Genomic DNA, 19,992 nt, shown 5'->3' with positions numbered 1-19,992 from the left:
GAACACCTGCCTGTGATACTTGTAAGGTTTTAGGCTTGGACACTTGCAAGCAGCTATTTGTATGTGGCTGTGTCTACATTGGCACCCCTTTCCAGAAAAGGGATGCTAATGTAGACTTCGGAATAGCAAAATCCGCGGGGGATTTAAATATCCCCCGCGGCATTTGCATTTACATGGCTGCCGCTTTTTTCCGGCTTCGGGATAAGCCGGAGAAAAGCGCCAGTCTAGACTTGAAAGTAGGAATAAGAGATCCTCCGGAAAAGGGCTTATTTTCTGGAGAATCACGTCTAGACTGGCGCTTTTCTCCGGCTTATCCCCAAGCTGGAAAAAAGCGGCAGCCATGTAAATGCAAATGCCGCGGGGGATATTTAAATCCCCCATGGATTTTGCTATTCCGAAGTCTACATTAGCATCCCTTTTCCAGAAAGGGGTGCCAATGTAGACACAGCCTGTATGTATGTATGTATGTATGTATGTATGTATGTATGTATTTTTCAGTAATGTTTCAAAAAGCCCCCCAACAAACAAGAAATCAGAAAATTACTATTAGCTTTCCAGGCACAGATCTAGAGATGGACTATTTAATAGTTGGTTAGATTTGTATTCATCTAGCTCCACACCCACGCTTAAGATTTAGATTTTGTTTATATGACACCCTACTGCAAATACATACAATATAGCAAAACATATACAGCTGCAGTCAACACTGCAAAAATGGCTGCGGTGGATGAACTAAGTTTATGTGTAACAGTGTGTAGTAAAGGACAGTATTATAGCATATTTAGACTACCCTGCTAGTGAGTAAAGTAAGATAAATCATTAAGGTCTATCCTCCCCTGCCCTCTGCAGAATAAGTATCTAATCCATCTGGGCAGCCTGTTTCCAGATGCCCCTCTCCTCTTTCAAGCATCTTCACGAACCAGAAGGGGCTGAGTAGATGAAGCGCTGCTTCCCACAGAATTAATCCTCACTGAGTGATCTGCAGCATTAACTTGATGGGGTGTAAAGTTAGAGTAAGCCTGGGGAAGACAGAGACCATTGTCAATACCTCACCAAATGCCTCCTCCATTTAAGCAGAACACTCTGTTGCTATTCGTTGCCTTGTTATACAGTAAGCCTTGCTAACATCTATGGAGGAAATTTGTTTCCTTGGTAAACTGTAGTACATCTTGAAGCAGAATTTAGAGTGCCTCAAATTAACTGTTTTCTAAAATGGATCAGAAAACTAATCTCAGTTATTAAAAAAGACAGGAAATTTTGTAAGGTAATTTAAACAGAAATATTAGAAATATTTTAATCCAAATCTTTGAAAATTCCTCCAATAATATCACACTTTTCTTCACATTTTTGCTTTTGTTTCAGTAACCATTGTAGCTTGCCAAAAACATTTTAAAGGAATCAACTGAACCTTAGCAGTTTTCAGTTTCCTCATTTCTCAACTTAACGGGGACCACTAATGTTTGTGTCAAAGCGAAACATCTAGAACTTCTAACGAACCTTTGTTTTTAATCCAGAAGAATCAACCTCATATATGGCCACATAATCTTTAGAAGCAACTCTGTAAATCATTCCCCATAGGACAAAATCTGTGTCTCTAAAATGGCATAATTCCTCCCTTAAGTACTTATGTCCACTTATCCACCCACAAATTGTATTACTAGGATATGGCCCAAAGAAACAGAGCACAGCAAGATGCTAGTTTCCAATACTTACACTGCAAGGTGACGGCACCATGGCCAAGATTTTTAAAGGTTTGTAGGCACTGCTTCACTCAACACTGCAATACAGGTTGCACTGCTAAAATCTGGGATTCTCTGGTCCGGCAACATCCATGGTCCGGCATGGCCATGGAGGTTCCAGGATCAGAGAGTCCTGGCGCGATGCAGGGTGGTAGGGGCCCAGGAGCCTGCACGCAGCTCAGTTGGGCTGCGAAAGGGGCTGAAGCTGCGTTGCTCATCTAGACTACGAGGTGGGGCAGGAAGCCAGCACATGGCTCAGCTGAGTTGCCAGGGGAGCCAGGAGCTGGCACGTGGCTCAGTTGGGCTGCAAGGGGGGGCTGGAGCTATGTGGCTCATCTGGGCTGCAGGGGTAGGGGGTGGCGGGAGCCAGCGCACGGCTCAGTTGGGCTGCGGGAGGGGCTGTGAGCTAGCATGCGGCTCAGCTGGCCTAAAGGGGAGCTAGAAAGCTGGAAGAGGGGTGGAGCTGAAATGACCTCCCCCGGTCCGGAAAAATCCTTTATCCGGGACCAGTCAGGTCCCGAAGGTGCCAGACCAGGGAGGTCCAATCTGTGATTTAGAAACCTACATCTCATTTTCGAAAGTGACATAGGCACTTAGGAGCCTAAGTTTCACTGATAAAATAACAGAACAGACTGATCAAAAAGTAAAGAGAGAGGCCAAATCCAGAAAGTGTATCACTTAGCCTTTCAAACAAAAGAAAAGGTGCATTCCTGACTGATACATCCACAATAATGAGATTCCATGTAAACAGATTAGTCTGTGTTTTAAGAAATCAAGAGCTATGACCATATTTTATGAGAAAATCAACAGTACCTTGGCACATACATTTTCAAAAACATACTCTGTAATTTGTGTTTATTTTATTTTATGCAGATACATAATTTTCAAAAATTAGTGTGAGCATACTATTTGTGAGGGTATGATACAGCTAAGGAGAGCTAGCGGTAAATCTGAAAATCATCCTAACAGGAAAAATGTATAGTACAAAAGTACATAAATAAAAAAAGACTTCTCCTCTCTTTTTAGAGTCTTATTCAAAATCACACAGGTTTTTGGAAAATGTAACGCTGAATATTTAAGATCCATATAGAAACTCTTACTTACATGGTTTCCATTATCTGAAAGCTGCTGCTCAATTAGCTGTACAATTTGCTTAAATGTTGGTCTCTGTACAGGATCAGCATCCCAGCAACTCTTCATTATCTCATACCTGCAAATATGTTAAATGAAATATTATTAGTTGAGAATTTCAACTAGAAATATTTTCTGTATTAAAACTTGATTATTATTTGTATGGGTTAAAATAAATTGAAGTTATATGGTATAACAGTAGCAACTTATTTAAACATTTCAAACAGAACTAAGTTAAACCATTTAAGCAAATTTTGTAAGAGTAGAAATAGTGTCACTATTGTCTATGAATACTATGGACCAATTGACTATGAATACGAAGGACCCACTACTGCTGAGATTCTGGGGGGGAGGGAACTTCCTTTGACAGTAATGAAAGTTCTGCATAAAGAGTTGCTATAGCACGATAGCTACCTATTTCCAGATTATGTGTCTGATATTGACATTTAAAAACACACTAAATTGGGAATCGCTAGTAAACAAGATGCTTGGACTATCTTATTCCAATCAGGAAATGGAACACAACTATAAGAATTGCATAAGAAGGTGCATTTTAAACAGTTTATCTCAACTGAAACTGTTTAACATTCTCTGTGAATTAGCTTTATTTGTGTAACTTAGAATTCATGACAGAGCTATTAGATCACAAAAGGTTCACAATATGTGGGTGTTATACAATTAAAGCTACTTCAGCTGTGGAAAATTTGAAGAAAAAAAAAAAGTCAACATTAGAAGGTTCATTTAGCCCATATCTGGAAGCTTTACTTCCTTTGTTTCAAATACGATTGGCTGATTAGTAGCGAAAGCCTATCTCTTACATTTCAACAGGTGCACATTCTGGACTAAACATTCTGTATCCTTCCTTAATCATTTTATAAAACTTGGAGTCCACAGGCATTCCAGGGTAAGGGCTGCTTCCTGTGGATACAACATTTAATTGATCAATGCCATTTTAAAATCAGAAATAAACTCTAGGTGAAATACGGAATACACATTCAGCCAATAAAAATCTTACCTAAAGAAAACAGTTCCCAAAGTAATATTCCGTAAGACCAGACATCGCTCTCAAAGGTATATACACAGTTGAAAATACTTTCAGGAGCCATCCACTTTACAGGAAGCCGAGCCTTTGCAAAGATTGTGGATGAAAAAGAAAATGAGACAATCAGCTAAGAACGTTTCAAAACATCAAATGTACAATGATATAATGGTTACCTTTTTTGTATATTATGAGTGAAGTGGAATTCTATCTGCAAGTCAGAGTGCTGACATCTCATACAACTACTGATCCATCACTGTACAGGCTTTCTACATTTATACAGTGTCGAGTATCAGAGGGGTGGCCGTGTTAGTCTGAATCTGCAAAAGCGGCAAGGAGTCTTGTGGCACCTTATAGACTAACCGAAGTGTTGGAGCATAAGCTTTCATGGGCAAAGACCCACTTTGTCAGATGCATGTAGTGGAAATTTCCAGAGGCAGGTATAAATATGCAAGCCAGAATCAGGCTAGAGATGATGAGGTGGATCCAATCAGGGAGGATGAGGCCCACTTCTAGTAGCTGATCTGGAGGTATGAATACCAAGAGAGGAGAAGCTGCTTTTGTAGTTTGCTAGTTATTCACAGTCTTTGTTTAATCCTGAGTTGTGCCACTGGACTCCTCCCCGCTTTTGCATTTATACAGTTCCTTGAACTCTGATTAGCTTAAGTATCTGATTTGCATACCTGTTATATAGTTGTTTTTTTAAAATAGTGTGTGACTCCATGTATCTGCTTTAAAAAGGATGATAGCCAATTGGAGTGCAAGGATTTGTATCACCATGGTATAGCTGTTTAAAATAATAAGCCCCTGAATATGCATTTCTCTTTATTGGATAGGCTATTATGCTTACACAGTTCTGACACACCCCAGCTTTTCAAGCACACAACAAAGTAGCTGCTTTAGCTTTTAACACACACATACACTCTGTTCCCCCTCAAAAAATGCAAACTGCTGAAAAGGAAATGGTTAAAAAAAAGTGTTCAAAACCTCTTGATTCATTTCCTTTCTTTCCTCTCATTCCTTTGATCTTTCTGCTGTCCCCAGAATGTTTGTATTGCTATAGGAGAATCTCAGCCCTTTCCTTCTAACTTAATTTTGAAACAATGTATACGAAAATATATTACAGCTTCTCAGTTTAGAAGTCCTTGATGTCTGTAGGGAAGTGAAGCAGGAAGTAGGGAAAGGACTTAAGAGGAAGACAAGAAAATGAGAAGGTAGAGAAAAGGGTAATGGCTTTCTATCAGCTGCCTAGTACTACAGGTGATTCTAACGTGACTGGAGTGGTTGACCATTTGAGTTATTGGTTGTTTACTAAATGAAATATATAGCCGCAATCGTTAGATACTGGAATAATTTTTGGCTGAGTTAAAATGATCAGATATTCTTTTTCACCAATCCTGCAGCAACTTGCAGCAGAAGTGGCTGTCCTCATTGTCCAGGGCATCAATGTTCCCATTAAACCAAGCTGGGTTTAAGATCAGACCAGACACAACTCAAGGAATTCCTCTCCTCCTCCCCCCACACACAGAAGCCCCAGCTTCCTTTCTTTCCTGTCAGCTTCTGCCTATTCTTCTCCAACCTTCTCAGATTACAAAAAATCCTATTGTCAAGCAGCCCACTTCAACCTAAACATAGTCTAGACAAAAGAAATGTAATTAATTACTGCCCCTGCTGGCCAGCACTTAAAATCCTTGATGCATAGGAGATCAAGCAGATCTTGACTCAAGGTTGAAAATAAAACCTGGCTTCTTCCATCAGTTTCTTTCTAAATGCCACTGAGCAATATTCAGCAGATATTTTACTAACCCAACCTTGCTGCTTTACTGAACTCTTTCTCTGACATCAGTTGTATCCTATACTGAATTTTGGGAGCAGCACACATGTCTGGGGCAGATCTCTAACTCAGCTGACAAAGTCAGTCTTCTTCACATTACCCTGAAATGATCGCATTCTGATTACCTCAGAGAATGCCTCTCTCGGCCTCATATCATGTGAGATCATCTGAGGCACCTAAGTTGTCACCCATTGGCTACGTCTACACTGGCATGATTTTCCGGAAATGCTTTTAACGGAAAAGTTTTCAGTTAAAAGCATTTTCGGAAAAGCGCATCTAGATTGGCAGGACGCTTTTCTGGAAAAGCACTTTTTCCGGAAAAGCGTCCGTGGCCAATCTAGACGCGCTTTTCCGCAAAAAAGCCCTGATCGTCATTTTCGCGATTGGTGCTTTTTTGTGGAAAACACTACTGTGCTGTCTACACTGGCCCTTTTCCGGAACAGTTTTCCGGAAAAAGACTTTTGCCAGAACGGAAGCTGCATAGTTTTTCTGGAAAAGCACTGATGATTTTACATTAGATCGTCAGTGCTTTTCCGGAAATTCAAGCGGCCAGTGTAGACAGCTGGCAAGGTTTTCCAGAAAAGCAGCTGATTTTCCGGATAACTTTCCAGTGTAGACACAGCCATTGAGTTTATTCAGGAGGAAAAAGCACTTTTGGAGTAGAGAGGGACTGTGGAATTCTCTATCCTTGACAGCTTTTTTGTATCTTCAGCTATTTGGCAATTAAGACAATTTAGGATGCTTCCTAGGCAAGTACTTTCATTTCCTTTGACGAAATATTTTGAGTCATTCTTGATATCTCTAGCAAGGTCAAAGTCACAATTTTCTGTTATTTTGACCATAAGGGTATATCTACACTGCAGCACTATTTCAGGATACTTCCAGTATCCCAAAAAAGCTTATTCAGCATCTTGACAGTGTGCCTGTTATTTCAAAACATCTTTCAAAATAACAGGCGCACTATTCCGACATCCCGGTAAACCTCGTTTTATGAAGATTAAAGGACTAGTCAGAATAGTGGTCTATTTTGAAATTGGCGCTGTCTATCTTGAAATAAGCTTGAAATAAGTTACGCAATTTGGGTAGCTCAAATTGCGTAGCTTATTTCGAGCTAAAGGTGCCGTATAGAAGTACCCTACGTGAGACGAATGCTGCCAGACCCATTTGTTCTCCTGGGCTTTTCCTTGAGAGGAGCAATGAATTCATAGCTAGTGAATAGTGGTAGATTTCTAGTTGTGGAACAGTCAGGGAGAATTTGAGGATTTCATTTTGTTGAACACAGGTCCTATTTTTTTATAAACTGAACAAATATAAATGGGTGGTCTGGGAGATTTCTGGAAAAGTCACATGTATTTGAAGTGACAAAGATTATCTATCTATCTATCTATCATTATGGCTACAAAACATAATGAAACAGCAATATTTGACTTTCTTTGGAAAGTGGTCTTAGTCTAATTAGGAATAGTCTGGAAATGAGTATTCACACTTTTCTCTGTTGGTCCATAATGTCACATCTCTCTCCAAGCCATAGAGAAACTGGATCTGCAACTCCAAGGGTGTGTCTAGACTACAGGGTTTTGTCGACAAAAGTGGACTTTTGTTGACAAAACTATACTTGCGTCCACACTGTCTTTGAGTTATGTCGACATAACGTCGACAAAACTCAGCAGTTTTGTCGACGTAGGTAAACCTCATTCTACGAGGAATAATGCCTTTTGTCGACAGAGTTCTGTCAATAGAAGGCATTATTGCATCTACACTGTCCTTTGCGTCCACACTCTTATGTCGACAAAGCGGCTTGCTTTGTCGACAGAACTGGATGTAGTCTAGATGCTCTATGTCAACGTCAATTTTGTCAACAGATTCTGTCGACAAAACTTATGTCGACGTAAGCCTGTAGTCTAGACATACCCCAAGTGTCAGGTTATGTCTGTTGCATATATAAAGTAAATCAGTTTATTTGCTAACCTAAGAATATGGAATCAAGGAAAAGCAAGCCTACTTCTGCTTTCCCACTTTGCCCTACTCAATAAAATCTCACATTTAGAACACAACTCCTGTTATCTGCATGATATTTATAACAAAGCAAACACCATAAAACCTGATTTTAGATTTTTTTAAGAATACTTATTTTAATAATTAACCAAATACAGCACCATTAAGTTTAAAGGATTGAAAAATAACTAAATCTTAGAAAAGGATTTATTTGGCAATTCAGACAATTTAGGATGCTTCCTAGTCAAGTACTTACATTTCCTTTGACTACATAATTTGAGTCATTCTTGATATCTCTAGCAAGGCCAAAGTCACAAATTTTTGTTATTCGACCATGAGTGAGAAGAATGTTTCTTGCCGCCAAATCCCTATGAATGCACTAAAGCAATAAAACAAACAAAACACAGGAAATTATTTTTGTGGAACTACAGTACTTTTCACTACTGATGCAGAATTGCTGACTGAGTTTGTGTGTGTTTTCTTCAATACACATGTATTTAACTATACATAATATATAGTACAAACTACTACTCAAAGTGTTTGAGTTTAAAAAGCTTACATGGCTATATGGTTTAAAAAGCTTTATAGCACAATAGTTTTACTGAAACATACTGCTGTCTATAATTAAGGTGGCCTCAGCCATTAGGAAGGGCCATTTTCAGTTCCTTATAACTTTCTTAAGAGTTTTACACTTTCAGTTAAAGTTCAGTATGCTTGCTCTGAGCTAGAAAGATAATTTTCATAAAAATTTCAAAAAAATGATTGGGCTATTTTCAAATACAGTCAGAGTGGGAAAATGCTATTTGTTTTTAAGGAAAAAAATACAATTTTTTGTAAAAAAACAATTTTCATAACTGAGGGGAAGGTGACAAACTAGAAAATAGGCAAGACTATAGGGTCAAAAATTCAAAAGCCTTTATACTACTCAGAAACCTAATTCTTATTTTCAAAACAGACTGAGGTTTTCATTAAGACTTACACTCCTAACTACCTGTGTCAATTTAGAAAATTGGTCTTTAGGCACATCAGAAAAGTTTACATTAGGCCGTAGATATGCTCTTCACTGAACCTGATAAATAAGAGAGGATTTTGCCAAATTAAAATTTTGTTTATAATGTACTCTGCGCATGGGTAATGTCTTATGTTAAATAACTAAACTAATTATCTTCCAGCAACAAGTATCTGTGCATAAGTAATGGGCATATATGGAAGGAGACAGGATCTAAAAGTTGTCTCTTCTCCCATGTAATGAAGAAAGGAACGTGTGGAATGATTCAAAGGCTTCTGTCTCATTGGCTGTATATACCATACTGAACAGGGCTTGTTCGGGATTGGATGGCACCAAAGGCCAAATAGAGCTTTTATTACACTGGCTGTGTACTCCAGGAGAGTAAGCAAATGCTATCGTCAAAATCCTCAACCCAAACTGTAGGATATAGGAAGCAACAACAGAAGAGGACCTGTTGCTCCCGCTTTCTCCATATACACAAAGTTAGTGGACTTTGTGAATATGGTGCACACACCCTTCCAACTATTCATCTCTATTCCTCCCTTCATGCTCTGGCCACGTAGCCATAGCATTGTTCTGTCCCATGGTACACGAAAGGAGTTCGCCAATTCCCAGTGCCCTCAGTAGTGGAAATGCAGCAATTCTGCTGCATTTTGAGCCCTGACACCCAGATGTAGCCTTGAGGTTTTTCTTTATGCAAGTACAGGTTGCACCTCTATAAACTGGAACTTACTGCCACGGATGTTCCAGGATCAGAGAGTACTGACACATTGCGGAAGGTGGAGGACTGGGTTCTCGGCATGCTGCGGGAGGGTGGGTGGAGGGGCAATATTCAGGCCAGTTGGGCTCGGAGGAAGTGTCTGTGTGTGTGGGGGGGATGGGGATGGGAATAAGCTGGAAAGCCTGGTATGCGGCTCAACTGGGCTGGGGAGGCAGGTTAGGGGGTCGGCTGGCAGCAAGGAGACCAGAAATGACTATCCCTAGTCCAGCAAAATCCCTCATCCAAGACCAGTCAGGTCCCCAGAGTTCCAGACCAGAAAGCTCCAACCTGTAAAGTCCAGGGAAAAATAATTCTGAGTAGAGTGCAAACCTCTTGGCTAGTGAAAAGCAAGAGTAGTTTTACGGAATAGTCTAGTGAAGTCTTCATGGTAGAGCAGAAACCCCTTAATTTGAAATGTTTGTTAAAAAGATTACTGAGCAGAAGGAACAGTCATGTTTTAAAATGCCAATATGTGAAGAAAATCAAAGTCTTTGGATATTGCCTGTCACTCAAATTCACAACTTACGTTTTTGGAGGCAAGGAAGCTCATGCCCTTAGCCACCTGATAAGAAAAACTCAGTAGATCTTCAACATCCAGAGCTAATTCATCATCTTCTAATATTGCAATGGTAACGTCTCGATCAATATATGATCCTAAGCAACACAAATGTAAACAATTTTAAATGGACTAGTTTTGATTGCATGAACCATATTTGACTTACATTTTTCAAAATATGATGCTGAATAAATATGCAAACTCAAGCCACACAAACACAGAATTGTAGGACTGGAAGGGACCTTGAGATGTTTTTAGACCAGTACCTTGCACTCATTGCAAAACTAAGTATTATCTAAACCATCCGTTACCAGTGTTTGTCTAATCTGCTTTTAAAAATCTTCAGTGATGGAGATTTCACAACCTCCCTAAGCAATTTATTCCAGTGCTTGACCATCCTAACACTCAGAACCTAAACCACCTTTACTGCAATTTAAGACCATTGCCTCTTGTCCTGTTCTCAGAGGTGCAGGACAATTTTCTTCATCATGTAACATCATCTTGTAACAAACTTCTATGTTCTTGAATACTGTTGTGTCCCCTCTCAGTCTTCTCTTCTCCAAGTAAAATAAACCCATTTTTTCCCAATATTGACTCATAGGTCATGTTTTGTAAAACTTTAAATAATTTTTGCTGCTCTTCTCTGGATTTGTTCACATTCTCCAATTTTCTCCAACTTTCCTGAAATATGGCACCCAGAACTGGAACCAATACTCCAGTTGAGGCCTAATCAGCATGGAGCAGAGCAGGAGAATTACTTCTTCTGTCTTGCTTATAACACTCCTGTTAATACATCCCAGAAGAATATTTGCTCTTTTTGCAATAGTTTTACACCGATGACTTCATCTTTAGCTTGTGAATCACTACGATTCCCACATACCTTTCTGCAGTATTCCTTCCTAGGCAATCGCTTCCCATTTTGTATGCATGCGTCTGATTGTTCCCTCCTAAATGGAGTACTTTGGATTTGTCCTTATTGAATTTCATCCTATTTACTTCAGACCACTTCTCTAATTTGTCCAGATCATTTTGAATTGTAATCCTATCTTCCAAAGTACTTGCAATCCCGCCCAACTTAGTATCTTCTCCAAACTTTATGGCTACATCTACACTGGCCTCTAATTCCGGAAAAGTCATGCTTTGCATGACTTTTCCGGAATTAGGGGCCAGTGTAGACGTAGCCTATAAGTGTACTTTCTTAATGTAAGAGGGGGAATGGTCCCGCTATTGTGGGGAACTTTCCTGGCTTCTATACTACCCTGGTGAAATGGACCAGCGAAAGGATCTGAGTCCCCGCTCACACTTCCTTTACCCAAAGGCCTCCCTGACTCTGAGGGCTCCCCTTCCACTCTCCTGAGTAGCAGCATTCTCGAAATCCCAACAAGGCTGAATCCCCAACCTTGTAGTCACTTGGGGCAGGAGATAGGGAGTCCCCACTCCAGGGTGCTCTCTTCACACTGGATGCTTTCCTGACCCACTGATCATTACATACAGTTCAAAGTGAATACAATTTATTAAACAGCAACTGATTAAAAAGAAAAGAATAAGGAAAAAATGAAAACGGTTAAAAGAGAACACATAGCCCCACTCTGTAGCACGGGGACATCACAAACAGCAGTTTACAGAGTATAAGGACAGTTCACAGTCTGTTCTTTATAGGTCCCAGGGCTCTCTCTCAGGCCTTGGCTGTGCTGCAGGGAGGGGGGCTGCAGGTTGGACACGCTTGCTTTGGCAGTGTCCACACGACTTCAGGCTCTAGGTGGCAGGACCCCTCTCCCAGCTGGCCTGCAGGGCCTCTTGGCTGGTGGTGTCTCCCTGCCCAGAACCTCTTTTCCCCCCTTTGCTGGTCTCAGCTGCTCACCACACCCAGCTCCAGAGTATGCTGTTTTGTCAGCCTCCAGCTCCTTGCTTGCTTCTCTGACCCTTTTGGCTCTGGTCATTGTAGGTCTGCTTCTCACCACAGGGTCTGAGCTCTTTGGGCTGGGTGGGCCTCTGTCTGTCACTGTAGGTCTGCTCCTCAGCACAGCTTAGACCCCTTGCTGCTCTTCTTAGCTCTCTCCCCCTTTGACTCAGAGACTCAGAAAATCCCAGCTCACAGGGAGGATGGGACTTGGCCTCCTAATTCCCTCATTGGTCTGTCCAACCTGTCAATCAGGCTGACCTGGAGTGTTGGCTTCTTCCCATTGTCCCTGGGGACTGTCAAGTCTCAGGGGCCTGATTTCTCATGGACTCTTCCCCTTTGGTGTTGGGAGCTGGCCAACAAAAAACTCCCACTGAGTTTTAGTAAGGAGCTAACAGTCCCCTTACATGCGCCATCATCTAAGTCACTGACGAAGTTATTGAACAGATCTGGACCCAGAACTGATCCCTGTGGGACCCCGCTTGATATGTTCATGGATGTGAACCATTGATAACTACAATTATTCATCTATTTTATAAGAGCTCCATCTATGCTGTATTTCCCAAGTTTGTTTATGAGATAGTTATGTGAGACAGTATCAAAAGCCTTACTGAAGTCAAGATATACCACATCTACCACTAATCCTCCTGCACAAGGCTTGTTACTCTGTCAAAGAAAGCTATTAGGTTGGTTTGACATGATTTGTCTTGACAAATCCATACTGAATATTTCTTATCGTCTTATTATCTTATAGGCATTTGCAAATTGATTGCTTAATTATTAACTCTATTATCTCTCCAAGTACTGAAGATAAACTGACAAGTCTATAGTTCCCTAGGTTGTCCTTATTCTTCTTTTTCATAAATTGGCATAATATTTGCCCTTTTCCCTTTTCTTTCCCTATTTTAGCTTCTGATCCTACCTCATTTTCTCTGGCATTTTCAATATTAGATGTCCAATTTCTATTAAAACTTTTTGGTCAAAACAAAAAAATCATTTAGCACTTCTGCTATTGCCACATTTTCTGTTATTGTTCCCCTCCACGCACACATATTGAGTAATGGAGCCACCCCTGTTCTTGGTCTTCCTCTTGCTTCTAATGATAATATCCATGATCAAAATGAAATCAGAAAAAAATATGAAGCCACCGTTTTCGTTAAACTTATTATTTTTCTTTTTAACTCCTGGTTCATTGAACTTGGGTTTTAATTGGGCATTTCTGTCAGCAAAGATTCTTCAAAATTGGAAACCTTCTCCCTCCCCACCAGAAAGCCCTCTTTGTACTGTAGGATGTGGGGTAGATTTTTGGATAAGTACTTACCTGTCCTCCCTGATCTTCTTTTATCTGCTTTTGGTGGAACAACATAAGAGACTCCTGGTTTCATGTCCATGTATTCATTGATGACATCACTGTGTTGATAATTTAATATAACAACAGTAAGAACAAATCTGAATCTAATTTTTTTTTATAAATTAATTAACATTGGAGAAGCATAGGGTTGTGATTGTTAGTTATTTTTAAAAAGAAAACAAATATGCTATACTGAGAGTAATGAGATTTGACAAAATAGGTTGTAAAGATGTGCATTATGGAATAGTAATGGTCTGATATCAAAGTCTGCAGTTTAGCTCAGGTAGGCACCCAAAAGTTTTGTTTGCATTATTTATAATTAAGGTTGAGTGTGTAAAAGAAATGACTAGATGTTTCAGAATACATTCTAATGTTTTCCTTCTATTCAGGTCAGCTTCTATCACTATAGTATCAGTAATTCACGCATCAGTTGAAATTCAGAAGATAAAACTAGGGAGAAAAGTTAACTTAAAATATCAGAATTTCCAAAAGGGTTTAAGTTTGGTTTCAGGAATCAGCATAACTAGAGAGAATCTGTATTTTTAAAAAATCAGTTTCCCATCCCTACACATGTTCTAGTCTATGGACTCTAATTTTATATAGTTCATAAATATGTACCTATTATTTACAATAATAATGATGAATATTTTGCCATTTAATTTCTTTTTGAACTATATGTAGGGATGTAAAATCCCATTTAATCACTTAACTGATTAAATGTTAGGTTTACATGGTTAACTGATTAAGCAGGATCTCATGGGGCTTATTCCTCCTGGCCCCAGCTCACCCCTCCACTGAATGGCAGAGACCTCTAGGCTGTCACACAGCATCGATTCAACAGCACACAGCATGTGAAAATTTGGTAAAGACTCTACAGTCTGACACTCCCATCCAGCCTTCTTCAAAGGAGTGCTGTATGAAACTCAAAACATTCTCAATTTTACATCATATCTGTAAGATGGCACCTCCAGCAGGAGAATCACAAGCTCATGGTGGCACTGAAATGGGAACACCAGAAGCACTTCTTTAAAGACACAACGTTGTCTTCTATGTACTGATCTAGCATGACTATTCTTCTCTTCAAGATATAAAGCACAATGGTGATGGGGCAGACACATCCTTAAAACCAAAGGGACATAACTTCCTACTTTAGCAAAGTGCTTTGATGCCTGCTAAGAGCTCTAATGGGGTCTTTTTAAGTTCAGTTTGCTAAGTAGAGTATTAGGTCAATGCTGCAAAGTATAGATTCAAATATAGAGAAGGTCTGCTGTACAAATGAAGGTTTGGTAAATGACATCTCCAATACTATAAAGAAATGAAGGAATTAAAATAACCTTTGCATGGGGACACGAGTATGTGAAAATATAAGAAGGAACAATTAGGTTGTGTATTAAATGGAATACTTCAATAATATACAAGTGGATGAAAAATAGAAAAAAAAGTATAAGAGCAATGGTTGGTGAAATCTTAGCAGGGTCTTTTGTCACAAGACCTCGTGGGATTTAATGCACTACTGAAAGGCATCATTTTTATTTTAAAGTAATTGCAAATGCAGGAACTGGTAATACAGAGTGCTATAACCCAACTACATTGGCGTACTGTCATTTACATTGCAAACTGATCGATACCAATCATAAGTAGTAATAACAAATATAAATAAAGATGAAAGTTTTTGATCCAAGGAGTGGCACTGGACACAACCACAGAAAAGCCATTGAAGCAATAAAAATAGAAGTGTATGAAATGATTTGATCTATAATCTTTAAAAATAAGACACAGACAACTTGTAAAATTTAAATAATCTTTTTAAATAAGCTGATTTTTAAAAATAACTTGATGCAATCCTTAGAAAACACTATACAAAAGCCTTCTTGTGATTTCTTTTCACTAGATCTCAGCTTTGATTTACCCTCCCTCTGAACTTTCTGCTACGCCTTTATGTATTGGCAGATCATCCTTACCATGCAGACTCTTTTTGATGCAGAAGGTTCTCATAAGCTGCCGTTTCTGCACATTCGTCATGCTTTGGGCAAATAAATGAATCGCGTTTCCTTCTCAGAAAATTCAAAAGATCACCATAGCAGCAATATTCCGTGATGACCAGAGTGGGACCTACAGATGCAGAGGGAGTTTAATGGGGGAGAGCATAAGCTTTGCTTTCAGAGTCAAAAATCTTATACAAAAATATTATTCAACTAAAAACACAACATGTCCTATTTTAAGTCACACTACACAGCACTGTCAAGACATGAAAAGTCATAGTGAAGTTACAGCAGCAGTTCCCTTATTCATGGACTAGTTGCTATTGTGCAATTAAAGCTATGTCATTCCCAATTAATTTTTCCCCATCAATAGTATCACATTGTATACAAATTAAACAAACAAGTCTTTTTCCCCTCTTCAAGTGATAATGCTTCTGGCCAGACACATCTGTATGATTTTGCTCACTTCCTGAAGGAAGTTATTTGTTCCAAACATTAGAATAAGAAGCTTCAAACATTAATCCTTTTGATTCACTTCTGTTTACAGTACAGCTTCAAGTTCTTTCACCAATTATTTTAAATAATGAAGGGTGTTATGCTCTGCAGTATAATGGGAAAAATCATTCACACAGAACAGCTTGCTGAGACAGAAAACTAAGTGACATTAGATCTTAGAGTATTAAAATAAAATTTAAAAGGGGAATTAAAATTCACCTACAGCATAGATGTTTATAAACCATATATATGTTTTTGAATAAATGACTGCAACGATAGCACTTGAATATGTAATAACTCTGCCTATTATTTTATTTGTAGGGTAGTTTTTCAGTTTTTCTTTAGGTTAATAATTGTGACTTTCATAAGATCTACTATAGTTATTATAATTTAGATTATGTCAGGATTATTATAAACCCGATATTTTCTAAGCTTATGCTTTATAAAAATCTCTTTATTGTATGAAATAGTTCGTGAATTGACTTTGGCCAGAGATTTTGCTTTGTGGCTCATCTGACCCCAATGCTGTCAGTTACTTTTTAATTATGCAAAGGTGAAAATGTGGAATGTTTTGCCTAAATCCAGAACTCTGAATTTTCCCAAGTTTTTCCTTTTAAAAGTAAAATGGGGAAGTTAAAAAATACAAATATTTTCAGTAGCATTACATGCAGGTTCCAAATTTAAGTGCACAAAAGTTAAGAAAGGGGTGGGTGAGATTCTGTGGCCTGCACTATGCAGGGGGTCAGACTAGATGATCATAATGGTCCCTTCTGACCTTTAAGTCTATGAGTAAATGACTGTATGCAAGCTTCAATTATTTGTTGCATTTTATTATGTGTGCATGTTAACATTACTATTTGTGTTCTTTTATATATCTATATCTATATAAAATAAAATACTCAGGATGTGCAATGTAAACAAAGTTACTTACTGTGAGAACATTACATTTTTCATTTTTTGACTGATAAATGTTTAGAATTAGTAGCCCTAAACTTACATTAATGTTTTTCAGTTTAAATAGATTATCTGAGGACTATACAGATAATACATTTATCAGCTATACAGTAGACAGTAATGAATTCATCAGACACTAATAACACATAAAAGCATGGAAATGTAGGGCTGAAAAGGACCTCAGGAGGACCAAGAGAGTCTCTAGACCATCTTTGACAGATGGTTTGTCCTACTTGTTCTTAAAAGCCTCTAATCTCCCTTGGAAGCCTATTTCAGAACTTAGGGGCTCTTATACTCAAAGTTTTTTGGAATAGCTAGCCTAAATCTCCCTTGGTGCACATTAAATCCATTACTTTTTATCTTATCTTCAGTGGACATAGAGAACAATTGATCCTCTTTTAGCAGACCTTAGACTATTTGAAAGCTGTTATCAGGTATATACTACCTTTTCTTTGCTCAAAATTAAATATGCCCTTTCAACATCTATTGTCATTTTTAGAAGCTGACATTGATGAAGACAAACATAAACAGCCCATTTTGTGAAAGAGGAAGCTATTTTATGTGCTAACCCAATAGAGTCGAGAAATGGACCATTTACTGGATCATGTCAACAAAAATCTAATCTTCTGTTCTAGTCCAAATTACAGAGGTCTTGGGGGACATGTTTTTTAATATGGTCTGAGGACCTGAAGATCTCACGTGAGAAAGTTAAACATTTCATCATGATCATGACTAAGCAATTGAAGTCTTTTATAGAATACATTTATTTTTCTGACAATAAGGCATTTACAAAAATCCAATAATCTTGTAACTTTACCTCCAATCGTGCAGGCTCCAAGAAGATTCACAATATTAATATGGTTACCAAGGTAACTTAGAACTTTGAGCTCAGACATTAATGCTTCCCTCTCCGTTAAATGGGCACTTGCTAGAATAAGAAACATATCATTCAGCAAATTTAATACATAGGCGAAGAAAGTTAGGAAAAAAGAATATTGTACATAGTAGAAACTTACGTTTGAGCATTTTTACTGCTACTGTCATTGCAGCATCAGATTTAAACAGACCATATGCAGTAGCCTCCACAACTTTCCCAAAAGCTCCAGCACCAAGAGTTTTACCTAAAAATTGCCAGACACCTTTTAATGGGTATAACACAATTCTACTTATCAGTGGTTCTCTTTGCTTTATAATAAAAAGAGATCAGTAGTAGATTATTGAATCAATTTCAGACTATTTATTCTTCTAAAGGGAAATGGAAGTAGTTTAAGACAGGAAACTTTTTTTCTCAAACTGAATGCAGAAGGAGCAGTTGTCATTATTATATACTAATATATAACATAATATACTAATGAGAACACAAATCATGTTTCCATGACAAGTCTCAGATTATAGGGACTGAAAATTTCACATTGAAGATGAAGTTAAATAAACCTAAACTAACCAAAACTCAATCGATTTCTAGGAAACTCCCATTTTTGATCATAAGGAAGTTGTGTTGGGTCTATGTAAACATAGTTGTTTCCATTTATTTCTTCAACGACTTTCCACTGAACTTCATATTTGGGTTTCTGGAAAAAAAAATGAAAAATGGCCATTTCACTGCTAAAACTTCAACAAGAACAGCTACAATAAATGTGCGCATCTAATTTTACCTGTAAATATTTGTACATGAGAATCATTACTATGATGCACATCAGTCCTGCTGCAACTCCAAACCCTATCAGTAAAGGAGTGAAGAGGGTGTGGGTACTGATATGTTCTACAAAGAGACAGAGAAAACTCTGTTTAAATATTGAACAAGAAACGTAACATTTAAGTGACCATTAAATGTCAAATCTTTATCCCCTTAATTGTTTTTCTTGCCCAGGGACTAGTCTCTTTGTTTCTACTGAAGCCCAGATGATTTTCCCTTTCTTCACCCCTCGCTTGCCCCACGAGGCTGAATAGCAGAACCATTCTAATGGGAAGAACTGTAAGAAGGAAAGAACTCAAGACATCTCTTTACCCGTCTCTTTCTTCAACACCCTGCCCCATCAACCTAGGAAGCATGAAACCAAAACCAATAAAACTCAGGCTTTCAGCATGATAGCACAAAGGCTGCATGATAGCCTGCTCTCTTCAATTATTTCTAGCTTTAAAAACAGGGTTTGTTTCATATTAATTTGTTAACTGAACTTTTCTCAAAGTCCAAATTTCTTATCTTATCCAATGATTAATATACTGGGCATAACATAGTGTTTGGCAGACAGAGCATGGAGAGTAACATGACCTTGTAAAGATCAATATGACTAATATTTGACTCACTTTGTATATTATATATGGCATATAATATAGAAAAAAGAACAGCACAAAAACCTTAGTTTTTTCAAAGAAGAAAGCATCAAAGAACAAAATACAGGTTGTAACCGATAAATGTTTTGGCATTTGCACTTTTACTATTCTGCAATTATTTTTTATGCGGCTATAGAAGTCAAAACTCATTAGTAAATGCTAATTGGTGTGTCTGTAATACGTTCATTATTTTCATTTATGGTGGCACTTACATGCTGCAACTAAGCTTGAGGCCCCATTGTATTTGGCTCCATATAAACATGTAACCTAATTTAAGACAGTCCCTGCCTGACACAGCTTACAGTCTAATAAAAAAGGACAGACAAAGGAGGGAGAGGGCACAGAGAGGGAATGTTATGAATAGGTCAGTGGCAGAAAGTTAGTGGCAGACTGGTACTCTGGACATTGCACACAAGATGGAAGAAAATGGAAGCTAACGGATTTCAGTTTTAAACATTTACTAGGCTGTAACAGTCAAACATTTAAGAAGCATGACAGAAAATGCAGCGGAATATATTACTCAGCTACTGTACCAGAGATACAAATACACAGGCAATGTATTTAAAATATGAGTCTCACTGTAATCATTTGTGATGCACAGAGCTAAAACATCCCATCATCTTAATTACATTTTATACCAGTACTATATGTGATTTGGGTCACTAACCTTTAATTGCAAAATTGAAAAAAGCAGAACTTCTGGCAACATCATTGGAAGCCTCACATGAAATGGTGCCATTGTTTCTGAACGTGCTGGCATCAATGGTACTTTCAACTACTATTCTTCCAAATGATGGAACTGATGAATTTCTATAACTGATCTTCACATCCACTGGAGATATAGCTGGTGAATCAAAACATCTGGGAGAAACACTGTTGATAATTACCCCCTTATAGAGAAACATTTGGAGTA

At 38.3% G+C, this 19,992-nt stretch overlaps 1 protein-coding gene across 1 annotated transcript in view; it reads right to left on the bottom strand.

The window, feature by feature from the left end:
- Window positions 1-415: 415 nt before the first annotated feature.
- The window catches only part of KIT (KIT proto-oncogene, receptor tyrosine kinase), a 75,983-nt gene continuing 56,406 nt past the window's right edge, over window positions 416-19,992 (bottom strand). Inside the window, exons 9-21 of the mRNA XM_075930410.2 lie at window positions 19,747-19,940; window positions 18,401-18,507; window positions 18,190-18,316; window positions 17,762-17,866; window positions 17,563-17,673; window positions 15,276-15,426; window positions 13,285-13,373; window positions 10,034-10,161; window positions 7,995-8,117; window positions 3,886-3,997; window positions 3,689-3,788; window positions 2,844-2,949; window positions 416-1,019 (exon numbers count right to left, since the gene is read on the bottom strand). Of these exons, the coding sequence (XP_075786525.2) occupies window positions 903-1,019; window positions 2,844-2,949; window positions 3,689-3,788; window positions 3,886-3,997; window positions 7,995-8,117; window positions 10,034-10,161; window positions 13,285-13,373; window positions 15,276-15,426; window positions 17,563-17,673; window positions 17,762-17,866; window positions 18,190-18,316; window positions 18,401-18,507; window positions 19,747-19,940 (1,570 nt within the window). The 3' untranslated portion in view covers window positions 416-902. The remainder of the gene's footprint in view (window positions 1,020-2,843; window positions 2,950-3,688; window positions 3,789-3,885; window positions 3,998-7,994; window positions 8,118-10,033; window positions 10,162-13,284; window positions 13,374-15,275; window positions 15,427-17,562; window positions 17,674-17,761; window positions 17,867-18,189; window positions 18,317-18,400; window positions 18,508-19,746; window positions 19,941-19,992) is intronic.

Source organism: Pelodiscus sinensis, chromosome 4 (genome assembly GCF_052426305.1).
Source record: "Pelodiscus sinensis isolate ZL-2025 chromosome 4, ASM5242630v1, whole genome shotgun sequence".
Taxonomy (NCBI): domain Eukaryota; kingdom Metazoa; phylum Chordata; order Testudines; family Trionychidae; genus Pelodiscus; species Pelodiscus sinensis.
Note: the sequence above shows the minus strand (reverse complement) of the source record. Positions and strands in the feature narration are given on the sequence as shown.